This window comes from Halichoerus grypus, chromosome 6 (assembly GCF_964656455.1).
Source record: "Halichoerus grypus chromosome 6, mHalGry1.hap1.1, whole genome shotgun sequence".
NCBI classification, from domain to species: Eukaryota; Metazoa; Chordata; class Mammalia; order Carnivora; family Phocidae; genus Halichoerus; species Halichoerus grypus.
The window spans coordinates 133862704-133880234 of record NC_135717.1 but is presented as its reverse complement, the minus strand read 5'-3'; the positions used below and the strand labels follow the sequence as shown (position 1 = coordinate 133880234).

Genomic DNA, 17531 nt, shown 5'->3' with positions numbered 1-17531 from the left:
GTATTGCTGGAGAGATGAACTGAATTACGCAGGGAGGGTAGCCCAAGCCCGTATAAGGAGCCCTAGGATGTTTTCCTCAATATCCCGTTGATTAACAGGCAAAATAAAGAGTTTCTGAAGACTCTAAAAACCCTACCTTCTGGGGACAAGGAGATAGAATTATGTGGAATATCAAGATCTAGACTTATTTTCTTAGTTTAAATATATTAGTTTGTTTTGACAAGTGTATAGACCTGTGTGATTACTATTACAATCAACATGCAAAGCATTTTTATCAACCCATAAATGTTTACTCATATCCCTTTGCAGTCGGTTCCTTCTTTCCTTCCTGTCTTACTCAAAGTCAAGCACTGCTCTGATTTCTGAGTTACCTATTCTTGAATGTCATATAAATGGAATCATACAGCAATCACTCTTTTGAATATGGCTTATTTAGCTCACCATAATGTTTTTTTAAGATTCATTCATATTGTTGGGTCTCTTGGTAGTTTGAGGAACTTGCCTTTCTAATTTAAATAATTACATTGCCATAAAAAACACATGCTTTACTATGTGACTCTTACATATAAAACACAAAATATGCAAACCGAAGGTCACATCACGGGTGAAAGTACCTATCCTTCTAAGCTTTTAAAAATAATTGGCATTTTAAAAGCCTATTGCATTTCTTCCATACAGCATCCAATATATCATCTTAGAAAAATATAAGTTGGAAATGTTATTCAGGTAAGTAACACCCCAATAGAATGTAAGTTCCTTGAAAGCAGGGATTTTTTTGCTTCTGTAGATCACTGAAGTATCTCAAGGTGCTAGAATAGGGCCTGGCACATACTAAGTACCCAGTGTATATTTGTTGAACAACCGACATCGAAGAAAGGGATTTTCTGTCATTAATCTCTTTTTTATTTTCAGATTGTCAACTCTGGGGATTTTGCCACTAGCCCCTATATTTCTGTGAACATCTTGATTGCTGTGGGGTCTATCATCATGATTCTGGGTTTCCTGGGATGCTGTGGCGCCGTGAAAGAAAGCCGCTGTATGCTTCTCTTGGTGAGTTCTCCAGACAAAATGCAATACCCAGCCTTCGGACTTCTGAGGATGGTCTGCCATTCCCATTGTCTGTCAAAAGGACTTGCCAAGATTGATGAAACTCTAACTTTCATTTAGGGGAGTTGATTATAGAAGCTAATATTTTTTAGCTTAGATTAGAGGATGCCCTGAGAAATTTTAGTCCTTCCTTCCTTGTTTCTTTCCTTCCTTCCTCCCTCCCTCCCTCCTTCCTCCCTCCCTTTCTCCCTTCCTTCCTTTCTTCCTCCCTTCCTTCCTTCCTCCTTTCCTTCCTTCCTTCCTTCCTTCTTCCCTTCCTCCCTCCCTTTCTCCCTTCCTCCCTTTCTTCCTCCCTTCCTTCCTTCTTCCCTTCCTCCCTCCCTTTCTCCCTTCCTTTCTTTCTTCCTCCCTTCCTTCCTTCTTCCTTTCCTTCCTCCCTTCCTTCCTCCCTTCCTCCCTTCCTTCCTTCCTTCCTTCCTTCTTCCCTTCCTCCCTCCCTTTCTCCCTTCCTCCCTTTCTTCCTCCCTCCCTTCCTTCCTTCCTTCCTTCTTCCCTTCCTCCCTCCCTTTCTCCCTTCCTTCCTTCCTTCCTTCCTTCTTCCCTTCCTCCCTCCCTTTCTCCCTTCCTCCCTTTCTTCCTCCCTTCCTTCCTTCCTTCCTTCCTTCTTCCCTTTCTCCCTTCCTTTCTTTCTTCCTCCCTTCCTCCCTTCCTTCCTTCCTTCCTTCCTTCTTCCCTTCCTCCCTCCCTTTCTCCCTTCCTTTCTTTCTTCCTCCCTTCCTTCCTTCTTCCTTTCCTTCCTCCCTTCCTTCCTCCCTTCCTCCCTCCCTCCCTTTCTTCCTCCCTTCCTCCCTCCCTCCCTTCCTTCCTCCCTTCCTCCCTCCCTCCCTTCCTTCCTTCCTTCCTCCCTTCCTTCCTCCCTTCCTTCCTCCCTTCCTCCCTCCCTCCCTTCCTCCCTCCCTCCCTCCCTTCCTTCCTTCCCTCTTACTGAGTACCTGCTATATATCAGACACTGTGCTAAAAGATACATAGACATTAAGACAATTAGAACCCATTAGGGAAGACTGACAAGCCAACTATTAGCTACAGTGTGAATGGCCCAAGAAGAGGAGGACAAGGGTAGAGGAGAGAACTTTCAAGCTGGAAGCAGAAATGAGAAAGGTGTTTGTGTGGGTGAGGGGGTGATGGGCTTTCCAGCGAGCGAGGCTGGCCGTATGATGCTGGCACGTTTAGGGTATGACAAGGCCTTGGGTATGGCTGGAGTGTGACAGAGGCTGTTTTTAGTAAATGATGGGAGATGGGTCTGAGTATGGATGGCCCAAATCATATTCCACGTTAACAAAATTGTAAGAGGGAGGTAATCAGATTTGTCGCTTAGAAAGCTTCAAGGAAGATGGATTAGGTTGGGATAACCCACAAACATTTACTTTTAACATGTGCAGTAGAAAATAATAAATGGATGTAGAAAAAAATATTAGAAAAAGATCATGACATATTTATTAGATAAAATCTAACACTAGCATTTACAGAGCTCATTTAAGCTTGGTTCTCTCATAAAATAAGTATTGTGTCTGTCCCTGAAAGATATTTTGTAACAGTTTGTTTATTATGAGGGAAGGTAAAGACAGAGCTTAACAGGATTTTAATAGTATCCCTAGTGGTTGCCTTTTGGTCAATAAGGCCTCATTTCTAATTTGGGAGATTTAATTACTCGAGGAGCTTGTTTTAAAGAGAGAAAAACCAATTTATGGGCTGCATTCTTTAAAGTTATAATTTGGTAGGGTGGGAGGATGGGTTAGCCTGGTGATGGGTATTAAGGAGGGCACGTTCTGCATGGAGCACTGGGTGTTATGCACAAACAATGAATCATGGAACACTACATCAAAAACTAATGATGTAATGTATGGTGATTAACATAACAATCAAAAATTTTTTAAAAAGTTATAATTTGGTAGATCTGAGACAGGTTTCAGGAGCGTACATTTATAACGGGATCCCGGGTGATTCTGCTAGCTGTAGAAAACTTGTTTTGAACTCACTCTGAAGTTTGTTTTAAAGTTTGTGCAAGTTTGTGTTTGATAAAGAGAAAGAAGTAGAAAGATAATATTCAGATAATTGCATCTAAATGTTCAAACTTCCCTCCATTCAACATCACATTGATGCCTACAATCCTATCAATAAATTTTTGTTTTAACCACTTGGCTTGGTCAGTGTTTGAAGCAAATGTTTTTGACTACTAATGGCCCCCAAATTGGCTTTTTGAGGCAAAGGGTAGAATAAATGAAGAACGCGGTTATTATTCCAACTGTAATACAATCCCGACTGCAGAAAAAAATGCTAAGCCCAAATGTCCCAAGATGTGACTGAATGCCCTGGGGATAATATGTATTCCATTTCTTTTTTTTTCTTTCAGTTTTTCATAGGCTTGCTTTTGATCCTGCTCCTGCAGGTGGCAGCAGGTATCTTAGGAGCTACTTTCAAATCTGACGTATGTACACACGATATTTGATAATTTTGGAAAAGTCTGAAAAATCAAAATACTACCTTCTGGCATGAATAATTTAACAATGCTTTTCAATTTTCAGTCTGAGCGCGTCCTGAATGAGACTCTCTATGAAAATATAAAGCTCTTAAGTAGAACAGATGAGGAGGCGCAAACATTCCAGAAAGCCCTGATGAAATTTCAAGAAGAGGTAATTGGAACTTATAGGCCATCTGGGTAATTGGGCGTCGGTTTTATGTTTACTTAATTTTTAACAGGTGTATTCCTTAACATAAAAACATGTCTCCATTTTGCAGATTTTGACTGACTATTCTGTCACTGTGCCATAAGAGAAATCCAAGAATATTTCTAACTTTGTTTCCAGCTTCTTATAAAGTTCTGAAGCAGTTTAGAAGGACATGAGATTAAGAAGATATGTTTATGACCAATTAAGCCTCAATTGGACCAAATCAATAGTTGTTTCATATTTACCATTTAGCGGGGTAGTGTGTTTGGGGCATTTGGAAAGTCTCTCTCTCTTTCTCTCTGCCTCCATGTCTGCCCCCCTCTGTCATAAAAATAACTACAGGTATCATTTATTGCTACTTAGTATGTACTAGGCCTTACATTCAGTAGCTCATTTAATTTTTATGACAACTCTTTGAGATGGATAGTATTATCTTTATTATCCCTCTTTTATAGATAAGGAGGTTAGTTCTTGGAGGGGTCTGACAGCTAATGAGTAATGAGATTGGAATTTGAAACCAGTTGTCTGACTAGTTATTTTTTTATAATTGGTATACCAGCCCCTCCCTAATTTACTTATTGAAGTTGCTTCTCTGTCTTTAGGGTAAAGTCAAAACTTGGGCAGGCGTTGAAGGTATTATACTCTCTGGCTCTTACCTAGTATTTTAATATTAGTAAACACTACTCCATAAAAATAAAACAAACAAAAACAAAAACAAAACAAAACAAAACAAAAACCCACCACTCTAGTCCAGTCAGGTTCCTCTACTCAAGATCCCTTGAACAATTCTGTCTTCCTATCTTGGCATCATTCTCTATTGTGGAAAATACTAATACTTTTCTCTTTCTTCCCAAATACTACATGTACCTCAAGACTTGACTACAATATTACTTACTCTGTGAAACTCCTAATCACTCCTTCTTTATTCAGAATTCCCATCGTATGAACTACATGTAGCATTCAGTTCACATGTTAGGGAAATTCTCAGAATCTTAGAGGACAGTTGGACTTTGTAGGTCCTTTAACTTGACTTCTCACTGATTGAAGTATTTTATATTTATGTTCATCCACTCTCTAAACATTGAAGAATTGAAAGTTCATCAGTTTTTGCCCATCCTATCCCATTTATATCTAAGTCTGATGATTAGTATGTTCTTTCTTAATTTGAAACAAAACCTGACTCCCTAGGATTTACATCATTTAGTCCTAGTTCTTCCTTCTGGACTTTCAGAGGAAAAAGAAAATCTACTGATGCTTCAGCACATTGCCACTTTTACTTTGACAATGGCTATCATATGACTTCTAAAAGCTTTGCTTTTTAAGTTGAAACATCCTTAGTTTCTTGAACTATTTATCAGATGACTTTTTTTTTTTTTTCCAGAGCATTCCCCAGTTCCTGTTTGAATAGACTCCAGCTTGTAAAAATTCTGCTTAAAGCATCATTTCCAAGAGCTGAAACCTGATAGGAGTCAGTCTCTGTTTCACTTCCTCTGTGGTGTGCTTTTCCCAGCTTCCCCAATAGCTGCATTTCTTGATCCTCTCTCCTTTAGCATCCTACTCTGGAGCCCAGATCAATCGAGGTTTAAAGCAGGAAGAATTTAAGCAACTCAATTCTTCCCCTGGGTGGGACTGAGCATCCTTGATCCTCCCTGGTGGTTGACCTAAGACAAAATGTACTATAGGTAACCACTGGATCTCTGGACTGAGTCCTGAATCACGCTTGCTGCACATTGTCCCTGATATCCAAGGTCTCAGTACCAACCACGGGGTTCTAAATGTTGTTTATTGTAGCACAGTTCTGAATTACTTCCATTCTTGTACACTAATCCTATGCCTGAAGCTTCCTATGTTCATAGAACTGTAGTTCTTTTTCAATGTCCATTCTGAGTTCCTTCCTTCCTTCCTTCCTTCCTTCCTTCCTTCCTTCCTTCCTTCCTTCCTTCCTTCCTTCCCTCTCTCCCTCCCTTGCTCTCTCCCTCTCTCCCTCTCTCTCTTTCTCTCTTTCTCTCTTCTTCTCTTCCTTTCTTTCTTCCAATGCACGGGGTCAGAGTGGGAGTGACAGGTGGGTGGGGCGCCGGGCTCATTTCTACAGAGCTGAACCATGTGCAGTGAGAAAGCATCCTGTATTATATCCGCTCCTGATGATCCGCTTTGTGCATCCCCCTCCCTCCGTCCCTCCCTTCTTCCTCTCTCCACCAGGGCTTTTCCTTTTTAGTAATGCTTTTTTTGGAAAAAGAATCCTACACCAAACTCTGGCTGGATGACTTGGGGCCCCACCACACATGGATAGAAGTTGTAAATACAAAGTGGTTTTCTCTTTGGATTTCAGAGAATTCCTCCCATGAATTCTCTGCTAACATACTAATGGAATGTGCTCCTCTTGGATTCTTGGTGATGACTCTTTGTCTAGAGGTTGTTGTATTATTCACTGCACAGTACCTTGTTCATCCAGCTGTGATAACACTTTCAACAAATCCTGACCAACTTCTTCCTCGACTTCTTTCATATCTGATCCGGTGACCAGATATCATACCGAGTTTAGCCTTTCTACCTCCTACCGTGTCTTCTGTGTCTAGGCCTCCCTAAGGAATCCTGAGGTATATTGGGTGTCAGATATGGACTGATCTGTGAGTGCATATAATGGGACTTTTAAAAAAATCCGGCTGTCTATATCAATTAATATTATTCAAGATTATTTAGTCAGAGAGCATGAGCAATTAATCATGTCTACCATGGAAACAGGAAAGGAAGTTATTTCAAGATTGCCCTCTTTGCTCATATTGATTGACTTTGGGGCCAAATGAAATCTTTCACTCTTTGTCATATGAATGTCTGCTGAGTCATATATTTGTATAATTAAGGCTTTGAGCCGAAGTGCAAGACTTTATATCTGCTTCCACTGAACTTGTTGGTTTGAGTCCATTGTTTGAACTAACTTTGGAACTTGATTCCATTCCCCAAAGCGTTAATCATCACTGCCAGCTCCGTATCAACTACAGAGCTGAAAAGGTACTTTCCAAATATTTATCTGAATTATTCAGATCAGTGTTGAACAGAGCATAATGGAAAGGCGACAACCACCACAAAATAACAACAACAATAGCTAACACATACTGAGCACTTTCTACAAGCCAGGCACTGGGCTAAGCACTTCATATCTTCACAAGAATTTTCCCATTTTTTTCTTTACAACAAATCTACGACTGACATATACTGTGAGCAACTACTATTATCTGCATTTTACAGATGAAGAAAAACTGTGGCACAGAGAGGTTAAGTAATGGGGGTAATGTGGTCACCCAGCCAGTAAGTGGAAGTTTTCTCAATATCCTGGCATTATAATGCATCTGAGCCTAGAAAACCATGTAGTCTTGGTTCTACTTTCTTCAGCAATTTTTTTCTACCTTTTCTTCATGAAGAGTTGTCTTTCTAATAGATTAAATAGAACAAGATGAGGGACAGTTACTTCTTTCTTTCATCTAATCATATGATGTGCCATATACCCTGAATCATTATGTTTATTGCTTCCTTGTTTTTCCTTCCCAAAACATGACCATAGATTCCTTAAGTGTTTCCCCACATTTCAGTATATTCTGGGCCTTCCTTGACATTATTTTAAGAGTTTCATCCTTCATTTGCATCCCTCCCCCATTTTGCGGATGTCCATGTAAAATTCAGCCTTACGGAAGGCTCACTAATAGGCATCTTCTTTGGCCTTTGAGAGACCTCTCACTCTTTTCCTCCTCTCCTCCAAAAATGATCAAAGATCATGAGATGGAAATTTCATCTTTTAAAACCTCTCATCTCTTTTGAACAAAAGTTCTTTAAAGAGAACTTGATTTTCTCATGAACTCTTTGGAAGCTTCTTTCCCCAAATCTAGGATACATAGATCTGATTCAGCCCCTCTCTTTTATCATTTAAAACTAGGTGAATTTTTCATCTTTTCTCCAACTTCCTCAGACTTGTGCATCTGCAATCCTATTTTTCCTTCATTAATATTAAGACCAAAATGGAAGATTCCTTCATTTTTGCTTCTACATCCAGAGAAGTTGGTGAGGTGATTTACACGACATTTTAGTATAGGAAACATCTTAATAATGGTTTCAGAAAAATAGGATTCAATGTATTGACAATGTTTTTTTTTATCTTCTTTGGTGATTGTTTTTTTATATCTACTTTTCATTAAACAGTTTAAATGCTGTGGTTTGGTCAATGGAGCTGCTGACTGGGGAAATAATTTTCAAAAGAGTTATACATCATGTGAATGTCCAAGTCCGTCAGAGTTTTCTTGTGTGATCTATGAAGGCAAACATGTTTACCAACAGGTGAGAACAAATCAAATTTGACACAGTAAATTGTTCTGTTAATTTTTTTCCACAATGAGTCTTTACAAAAAAAATTAAATTGCAAGCAATTACAATGGGAATAATGATATAAACGTCCCAGGAATTTCCCCCCCACCCCCAAAAAATTTAAAGATAAAAGCAGATATAAAAAAGTGAAAGTATTTCATTTTTTTCTATGAGTCTGATATCATTTAAAGTCAACATTAATAGATCAAAGAAATCCACTGCAAGGAGAAGGAAAGTACAAGCTAACTGATGAAAGTTATCTCATCCTCATTAATAATGATTAATGACTTTAGTCATTATTCTTCTCTATTTTTTCTATTTTAACATAAATCCTAGAAATCTATATTTTCACTTTAGTTTGCAAAATAAAGATTTCTTTTTCTTATCAAAGGTTCCTTTTCTCAAGTAATTGTGTAAGTATAAAGACTTGACCTTTAGGGATTTGGCTCTGGATGTTAAGTGTATCAATCAACTTGCCTAATTATTGCTCCAATTGAGAAGTTGCCTCAGACATTTAAAGTCAATTGAAAAAGCTGGGTTTGTCTTTTATGTACTGTAGATGTCATATTTATGTCACTTGTAGATGTCAATATGTGAATGTTATATTTCTTATTACTGCTTAATTCATCAAATATGACTGACCACCTCCTATGGGCCAGGCCTTTTACCAGCCACTGGAAATCCATTCCTGACAGGCACAAAGTCTGCACTCATGGAGCTGTTGCTCAAATAATGAAGAGAGAAAGAAAACTAGGCAACTTCATTTCAACGAATTATTGGTATTTCTTAGATAGGGACAAGGTATTAACGGGACCCTATCTAACACAGTCTTCAGGGTTCACGGATTTAATATCTGTCCCTTACCACAGGGCTTTACATAAATTGTTCCTTCTGCTTGGGAGGAATGCATAGGAAAATGATAATTGATATTAATGTTTCATTTATTTGCTGTTATTCTTCAGTGCTCACTATGTATCAGACAGGCCCTTGCTAAAATCACACATACTTCTGGACCCTCCAAGAGATTATAATCTAGTTGAGAGAAAGATGCATAAAAGCTATTATATGTCAATGAATTAATTTCTGTAATACCTGAAGATTATTTTCATTTTTTTTTTTTTAAAGATTTTATTTATTTATTTGACAGAGAGAGATACAGAGAGAGAGGGAACACAAGCAGGGGGAGTGGGAGAGGGAGAAGCAGGCTCCCGGCAGAGCAGGGAGCCCAATGCGGGGCTCGATCCCAGGGTCCTGGGATCATGACCTGAGCCGAAGGCAGATGCTTAACGACTGAGCCACCCAGGCGCCCCAAGATTATTTTCATTTTGACATTGGTGTAGTAATGGCTACTGAGGTTAATTATATAGTAGGAAGTAGAAAGTATCTTGGGGGATATCTCTCTCCCGCTGGCTGTCACATTCCTTTTGCTAATCTCATCAAAAATCAGGAGACTCTGTTCTAAAGGAGAATTGCTGTTACTAGTACTTAACATAACTCACGGGGAGAAGTTATCCCAACCAGACTACAGAGCACCCATGTTTTTTATTGTCAAAGTAGTATCATTAAACAGTTTTATTCTTACTTTTTATATTCCTTCCGACCTAGTTTAGTGATGTGATATCTGCGAGGAAAGAGGGGAAATAAATATGGTGTAAATGAATGCAGTTACCACTTAGGATGATGAGGACATTAGTAAATTCAGTTGCAGATTGTTATCTGTTGCCTGTTAAAGATTCCAATTTGAAGATGTTTTTCCGCAGGATAGATTTTTTTATCCTAAAGAGTAATAGACATTCCCTCCAAATTCACACATAATTCAGCAGAAGATAGGCTGATAGCTGCACCAGTTTCCCAAAAGGAGGGTCATAAATTCATAAACTACATCCATCTGCCTTGTGTCATTTGCAAGAAGTCTGGAAAAATAAGAAATCTGGAATGGCCATAATTCACATTTCTTTCCCCCCCACCCTTTTGCCAAGATAACCTGGTTATCTGCAGGGGAAAGGGGGAGAAAACTCCTCAAATATAATGAATGTGACTCAGTAGATAAGATCATTAATCTCATGGTTAACCCTAAATGACATAATAATTTACTCTAATATTTACCACTTTGGATCAGATGTGAATGGAGAAACCCATTACATTCAAGAATGAGAGGGAAAAGACTGTTTTACTCAGCCTTATGGAGAACTTTTATTTTATTAACCATAGCAATATTTTGTTAGCCCTCTGTGCATGTAAGACTATCACAGGGATGATATATTTTCTGGCAATACAGATAATACCACTATTACATTGTGTAGTATTTTTCCATTTTGAAAATTATCCATATAATTTACAATTGTTAGAATTTTTAGGTCTGGTCTGAAATGTTATAAGCTTGAAATTGCATGCTAGTTTGACTATATTTCAACAAATGTGGCAGAGAGGCTACTTTCTAAATTCTCGTTTTTATCTGAAGTAAAGACAAAATAGTGGACATAATAATTTTTTCCTTTTTAAAGTAAAAATAACCCTGATACAAATTATTAAGGGATTTTTTTAAAAACCTTGTTTTAAAAATGAAAATTTGTGCTACAATTAGCTGAAACCCCAACCAGGGAACTCTTTGCTGCAGATTACAAGCCTAAAAATACACAAAGTGATAATAGCTCTAAAATGAATAATTGAAAGTTAGGATAAAGTTATTACGTATACCTAAAGATCCCTAGATTTAGCAATGAGATAGTTGAAGCAAAATTTTACTTCTTGGTGCTTTCTAACATATGAACAAGCCACAATGAACAGCCTTTTGGAGCAGGGTGGAGTGTCACATGGTGGAATGGCAGAGTGGAATGAGCCAATTCCTTTTTGTTGACTGTGTTCCTCTGGAGCAATATAAAAAGTCAACCCAAAATGTGTGTGTGGGGGGAAATCTTAATTAAAATAAGGTCAAAATTTTGATTAAATGTAACTTTTTATGTTTTTTTTTTTTTTTAACAGCCATGCATTTCTTTCATAAAAGAAATAGTTGCAAAACATTTTCTCATGGTTATTGGAATAGCATTTGGACTGGTGGTTGTTGAGGTACAGTATAACCTTGCATTGTTGACTCTTCATTCATTCCCTTGTTTATTCATTAATTAATTCCAACAAATATTTATAGTAAGCCAAATATAAACAAGGTGCTTGAGAAGAACACTGGGTGCCAACTGCCCAAGGCCTAGCATCTTTTTCTAGCAGTCTTCGGTCTGGGGAGAGGATTATAATCTATCAATTCAGCAGGGCTGAAACCATTATTTATGAATAATCTCTCCACTGGGAAACAAAAATTGAATTAACTTCCACAGTTCTTAGTCCCAGATATCCTTTTCCTGTTGAAAACTAGCCCAAGAGTTAAAGTTTCCTGAAGTTAGAAGAAAAAGTACCAAACAAAACCAAAACATGAGCTTTACAATTTCTTATCTCTTTTCCCGATTTTGAAGCAGAAAATAAAAACTCAACTCAAGAGTGTGGGGAGCTCTTTTCCTGCTGTTCCGTCTAGAGAAATCTAACAATTTTTAAAAACTAGAGACATGTGCCTTAAAGACTATGGGCTCACTTGAAGAAGTTTTAAAGGAAATTTGAGATTTATATATTTACTCTCATCATTTTGATTATTGGTGTTGAAAAAAAGTCCCATATAGGATTTTTATCTTGATGGATTTTCTTGACATGACTTTTTTAAGAACCTGAAGATGCTTTCTACATGGCCTAAAATTCTTTGCTAAAAAGATGAAATAAAACTATTTCAGAGAAGCATTTTTGGAATCATTCCAGATCTTGGCTAATTTAGATATCAAGTGAGTCAATTCACTCCTGATCACCTGTCAGGACATTGGCAAGAATCCTAATGACGTGTAAGGTGCTTTCCTGCTTTTTACCCCTGAGGGCAGGTTAGGTCAGATGAGTTAACTTCTGCTTCACTCTCGTAGATTGCTATACAGTGTCCTCCCTGGGATTTCTGGTAGCTTTCTACCTCTTACTTGTGCTACTTTACCGAACAGAGAGGAATTTTAGCTGGGATTGAAGCATTTAGTGTTCTAAGTGGTCTTTTAGGTTACTAGTAGAGTTTGAACAGCAAGTTGGGCTGTTGAGTGTGACTTCCTTGCAGTCCAAATTAATAGGTCTAAGTATGACACATTCTGTGTCAGTAGATACGACTAACTTTCTTTTTGTCTGATATATGATGGACGTCAAATGGCACTATGCACAAGGTCTGTTTCCCTTTTGATTCTGCCTTTTGTAAAATGTCCTTTGCTGCTTTGCCTTGTATTTTGGGTTCATGCAAGTTTAGAAATAATGAGCTAATGGTTGTAGAGATGAGTAAGGAATCACACACAGATGTACTCATACATTTATAAGCATAAAACACATGTACGTATATGTTGGTGGAGTATACTTTAAGTGAATGATTGAAAGATCAGGCTTTGAATGAGGTGTTCAGTGTAAGTGTCAATAGAAGTGTCAAATCCATGTTAGACTTGAATTCAGACAATTGACTATGACTGGCTATAAACCACTGATGCTTTTAAGAAACTTCTTGGAAGCAAATCTGGAGAAAATAAGGACATAATCCACTGGGAAGATCAGTGTCTCTCATATCATAGCCAAAGGCGTTGCCAAGAATCTAAGTACATCTAATGGAAAATAAGATTACAAGAGGAATAGCATTTCAGTATTTTGTGAAATTGGTATATTCCATGTGTTTGTTACGTATTTAGATATTTTACTGGTTGTTCTAAAGACATGTATAGGAAAAGACCTTAGTAGAAAACTTCCATGGAGTAATTTATAGGTATGGAATTCATACAGTAGTATATAGCAAAGAGTTGGTTCAAAGAACTGTTTGCCATTTTGTGTTGTTCACTCCCTCAATCTAAAACCTGCCTTCCCTCTAGGATTTGAAGAGAAAAAAATCATTTTATATTCCCTCTCTTTTAATTCAAAAAGGAGCTTTCAAAATATCTAGTCTATAAAACTATATCCAAAAAATGTGCATTAGTCTGTCTTATAGGCATTAATACTAGTTGCCTAACAGGCCTTTATCCATTCTGTTTCCCAGATTCAAATTCAAGAAAACACAAATATACATAGAGAGAAAAATCCCTCTAATAACTATTTTTGAGAAGGAAATAGAAACAAATATCTTCCTGCAGAAAATATATTCAAACTATTTCCATAGACAAATATCACACACACAAAAAATCACCCTCTGACATTTAGACCTCTGATGATAATCTGCTTAGGCCCAGGCTGGGCCAATAGTTATTTTCAAGGCTCTGTTAAGACCACATCCCTGAGGGATTTTTCTCGGATAGGATGTCAGGCATCTATGCAAAATGCTTTATTTTGTAAGAAAATTTTATCTCTAGGCACTGGAATTCTCATTAGTCAGCATTAAATAACCAGACTATCGTATGTCTCCTTCTTTGACTACACAACTTAACAGCACAAAAAATGAGCAGCCCTTCCACTCCTCATTTTAATTTCAGGGGGAAAAAAAGCCATTGACAATGATCGTCATCACTGTGTAGGATAAGCATTATCTTGACAGGAGGTCCTAGGAACAGAGAGAGAGAGAGGGAAATGAGAATTTTATAACATTTTTTGGACTGCCTCAGAATACGGAAACTCATGCACAATACTTAGCACGTTTATCCCGAGTCTTAGCATACATCACTATGTGATGAATCTCTTCTAATTATTTCTGTTTTTATGAACAGTGGTAAATTATCTTTTCCAATGCAAGAAAGTGTGATATTAACTGTCTACTCTGCTGATGAATGGTGGACTTCTAGTTCAAGGATGTGACAGTGAACGACAGTAGAGAGTTGCCTTATCCCAATATTTTGGCCATTTTCTTTCTTTAATTAATAATTAATTAATTTATTTATTGCCCATTTTCTTTCCTCTTTCCTGATACTTGTCTCCCAGACTGAAGGCTTGGGACCAAGGCAAAAAAAAAAAAAAAAAAAAGAAATTTCAGGGCTTTTCCAGGTCATTCTAAAAGAACATTATGGATGAAACTTACTATTTTTGCAGAGAATTGGTATCTACTGTTTTGTTTTTAAGAAGGAATAAATATTGGGCAGCAGTTCTAGTTTGAAATGCACTTCCAGGAAAGAATTAGTAAGCAGGATGCCTCAGTACAGTAGGAACACTCGGGATGACTCAGCATAAATGGCACGTCACTCCCCTCCTGCCTCTGGTGGGGAGGAAACTTTCCATCTGTAATACACACGGGTCCTTTCCATCATTTCTGCATCGAAGCCACAGCAGGGCCAGGCACTGACTGCAGAGTCAAGTAGGGCACGTTTTGGGGCCCCTCATTCTTGGGAGAACCATTTAACGAGATGGAAATTATGCCCCAGGTTTTCAGCTGTGCTTTTTCACTTCAAAGGAAATTCCTGAATTAAGCTATTCCCCATAGATTTAGAAGCATTTTAAGAAAAAAAAGTGACTTTCTTCATTCCTCTTGGCAATGCCTAAAAATATGGCAGGAGAAATTCTAGACTCCTTGATTTTATGCACATGATCTAAACCAGATGATCATATAACCCTTCCATGGAAGCAGTAGGTATATTTAGCCCCCAGAGGCCTGAGTTCTCCAGAGCTCCAGGGTAGATGCCCCACAGAAGGGTGTGTGTTCGAGAAGGATGGGGTGCTCTGGGGGCAGCCAGTACTGCCCAGACAGGGCCAGTTAGAAGTGGATTGGCTAGCTAAAAACTCTGATTAAAACACAAAAATACTCAGAGAGCTTTCCCAATGCTCTTTTGTCCCACTGGAGGCTCCAGTTTCCCAAGCAGAGAGATGACTTAGATAAATAAGATTAGAACTGTCAGGAGCCAGAATCTTTTCATGTGTAATGTTCTTTCTGTCTATTTATAATGTCTCCAGCATTTTAAATTCCATGTTAATCTTGTTACTTTATTTTCTAGGTACTTGGTCTGGTATTTTCTATGGTCCTGTACTGCCAGATTGGGAGCAAATGAATCTGTGGATGTGCCGAGCTATCATCCATCAAGCCCCTTTAACATTTTGCTTTGGCTTTGTAACTTTGAATATACAAGTGCTGTACACATTAGGAGCGGCTGTCCTATTAAAATGTTTCATTTAGCTATATCACAGGTATCTTCCAGACATACTGAACATATTTAAGATGTGAGTGACACAAGGAAAATGATATGAATGTGATTTTTACTTAAGATAAAAGTAACCTTGTTTATGCTGGTGTATTTCCGTGTCTGATCATTGCGTTCAGGTGGTACTGTGCTTAAAACATTCACCTGGAGCCACCCAGTGGGTTAATCTTCATTGTTAAGTGACAGATAGTGCCATAGTTAGTTAAAGCAGTGGATCTGGGCTTTTCAGAAGCAACACTCTCTTTTGTGTGGTGTATCAACCATTGGTGATAACATTACGTTGAACCTCAAGTTGAAAAAGTTGAGAGTGGCCCGGCTGAAAGAGTCAGCATCTCTTTTCTATTTGTGCTACTGTTTACTAATGTATCTCTTTTTTCTCCTAGCTATTGAGGCAGGGGTGGGGCAAGAAGATCTGAGTGCTGTCTTTTAGTCTTTGAATCTCTGGTACCTCTTTGGATCTTCCTCTGGGACATGGATATAAGTGCTTTTATCTTTCTAGTTCTTACAGGCATTTTTACATTTTACTTTTTATTTAGGTATAATATACACACAATAAAGTGAACAAATCTTAAGACTCCAGCCGTGCAAGCACTTTCCAGATCAAGAGATAGAACATTTTCAGCACACCAGAATGCCCCTTTATTCTGACGTGCGGGAGCTGGCTCAAACCAGCTCTCCAGGGCAGATTGTATATATAACATGTGCTCAGTGACATCACGTTGGTAGCTTGAAATCCACCGTGGTGGGAGGATTGATACCATGGAAATTGGAAAATGCTGTAAAATCAGGATTTTTTTTTCTTTTTTTTGAGAGTTTGTTGGTAATCATTTACCAGTATATCACTGCTCTCGGCAAATACCTCCCCAAAGGTAACCACTCTTCTGATTTCTATGGCCATAGATTCATTTTGCCTATTCCTGAACTTTCCATAAATGAAATAGTAAAGTAAGTAGGTACTCCTTTTACTCAACATTTTGTTTGTGAGATTCGTCTGTTATTGTATGCAACTCTAGTCTGTTCTCGTTGCTCTGTAATATTCCATCGTATATGAATATATTACAATGTATTTACCCACTCTCCCCTTGATGGGTGTTGGGTTTGCTTCCAGTTTGGTGCTAGTATGAATAAAGTTGCTGTAAACATTCTTTTATATCTTTTGGTGCTTATAGGTACTGATTTCTGGTTAGGTATGCAGGGGTGGAATAGCTTTGTATTTGTATATCTAGATTTAATAGGTTCTGTCCAAGAAATTTTCTGAAGCAGTTGTGCTTATCTATACTCATACTAGACAAGTAGGGTAGACTTAATCTCCTCTTCTGAGGAGGAGGAAGGGAAAGAAAGGCAGTCATTATCAAATGGATCAGAGTGGGGAAGGAGTGGGAAACGGGCGGCAGGGCGTGCATAGTGGGCTGGGTTGGGCAACCTAATTCTGTGCTCCCCTGTTGCTGATAAAGATAACTATCCTTTTCTGAGCACCTGTCATCACCTGAGAACTATAGCAGAAACTGTACTTTTATTGTCATATTTCTTCTTACCACATGCTTATGAACTAGATACTATTATCCTCATTTGGCAGGGGAGAAAATAGAGACGTCTGTGAAGTTAGGTAACATGCTTAGAGTAAAGCCATTAGTGATCGGCAGAACTGGGATCCAAACCTTGACAGTTGCCTTCCAAACCTCCCAAACAATTGCCTCCCAAATGGATCATGCTCTATTTGGCTTTCCCATATGTCTATTAATGTACTTGCCATATTTTATTTTAATCACCTGTTCATGTGTTTGTCTCTGTTAGTACACTGCAACTTTTTGAGGGCATTGATTGTTTCTTATTTTGTCTTTATGTCCCTTGTACCTATCACAGTGCTTACCACACAATAGGTGCTCAGTAAATTATAGCTAAAACTAATACTTAGATTTATTGAGAGCATGCTGTGTGCCTAAAAATAATCAAATCACCTTGCATAGAGTAATTCATTTAATCCGGAACAACCCTCTTAGGTTAGTACTATTGTTTGGCCCACTTTACAGACAAGGAAACCAGAGATGAATGGGCTTAACTAACTTTTCTTAGATCGTGCAGCCAGCAACTGCAAGAGTTGTGATTCAGTCTAAGTGACTCGAAACCTGGGCTCCTTATGTCATGTCATTTTGCCCAGTGTTGGGAGAAATAGATAAGGAAATGAATATGGAAGTGCCTTTTGCATAGTGTCAGGCACATATTAGGATATTTTATGGTAAAC

At 38.2% G+C, this 17531-nt stretch overlaps 1 protein-coding gene across 3 annotated transcripts in view; it reads left to right on the top strand.

Annotated features, from left to right (window-relative positions):
- TSPAN8 (tetraspanin 8) overlaps window positions 1–16434 on the top strand; it is a 224235-nt gene extending 207801 nt beyond the window's left edge. For all 3 annotated transcript variants that reach the window (XM_078076291.1, XM_078076292.1, XM_036111826.2), the window contains 6 exons: window positions 913–1050; window positions 3458–3532; window positions 3630–3737; window positions 7965–8099; window positions 11109–11192; window positions 15086–16434. In XM_078076291.1, coding sequence (XP_077932417.1) covers window positions 913–1050; window positions 3458–3532; window positions 3630–3737; window positions 7965–8099; window positions 11109–11192; window positions 15086–15139 — 594 coding nt within the window. In that variant the 3' untranslated portion in view covers window positions 15140–16434. The remainder of the gene's footprint in view (window positions 1–912; window positions 1051–3457; window positions 3533–3629; window positions 3738–7964; window positions 8100–11108; window positions 11193–15085) is intronic.
- Window positions 16435–17531: the final 1097 nt, after the last annotated feature.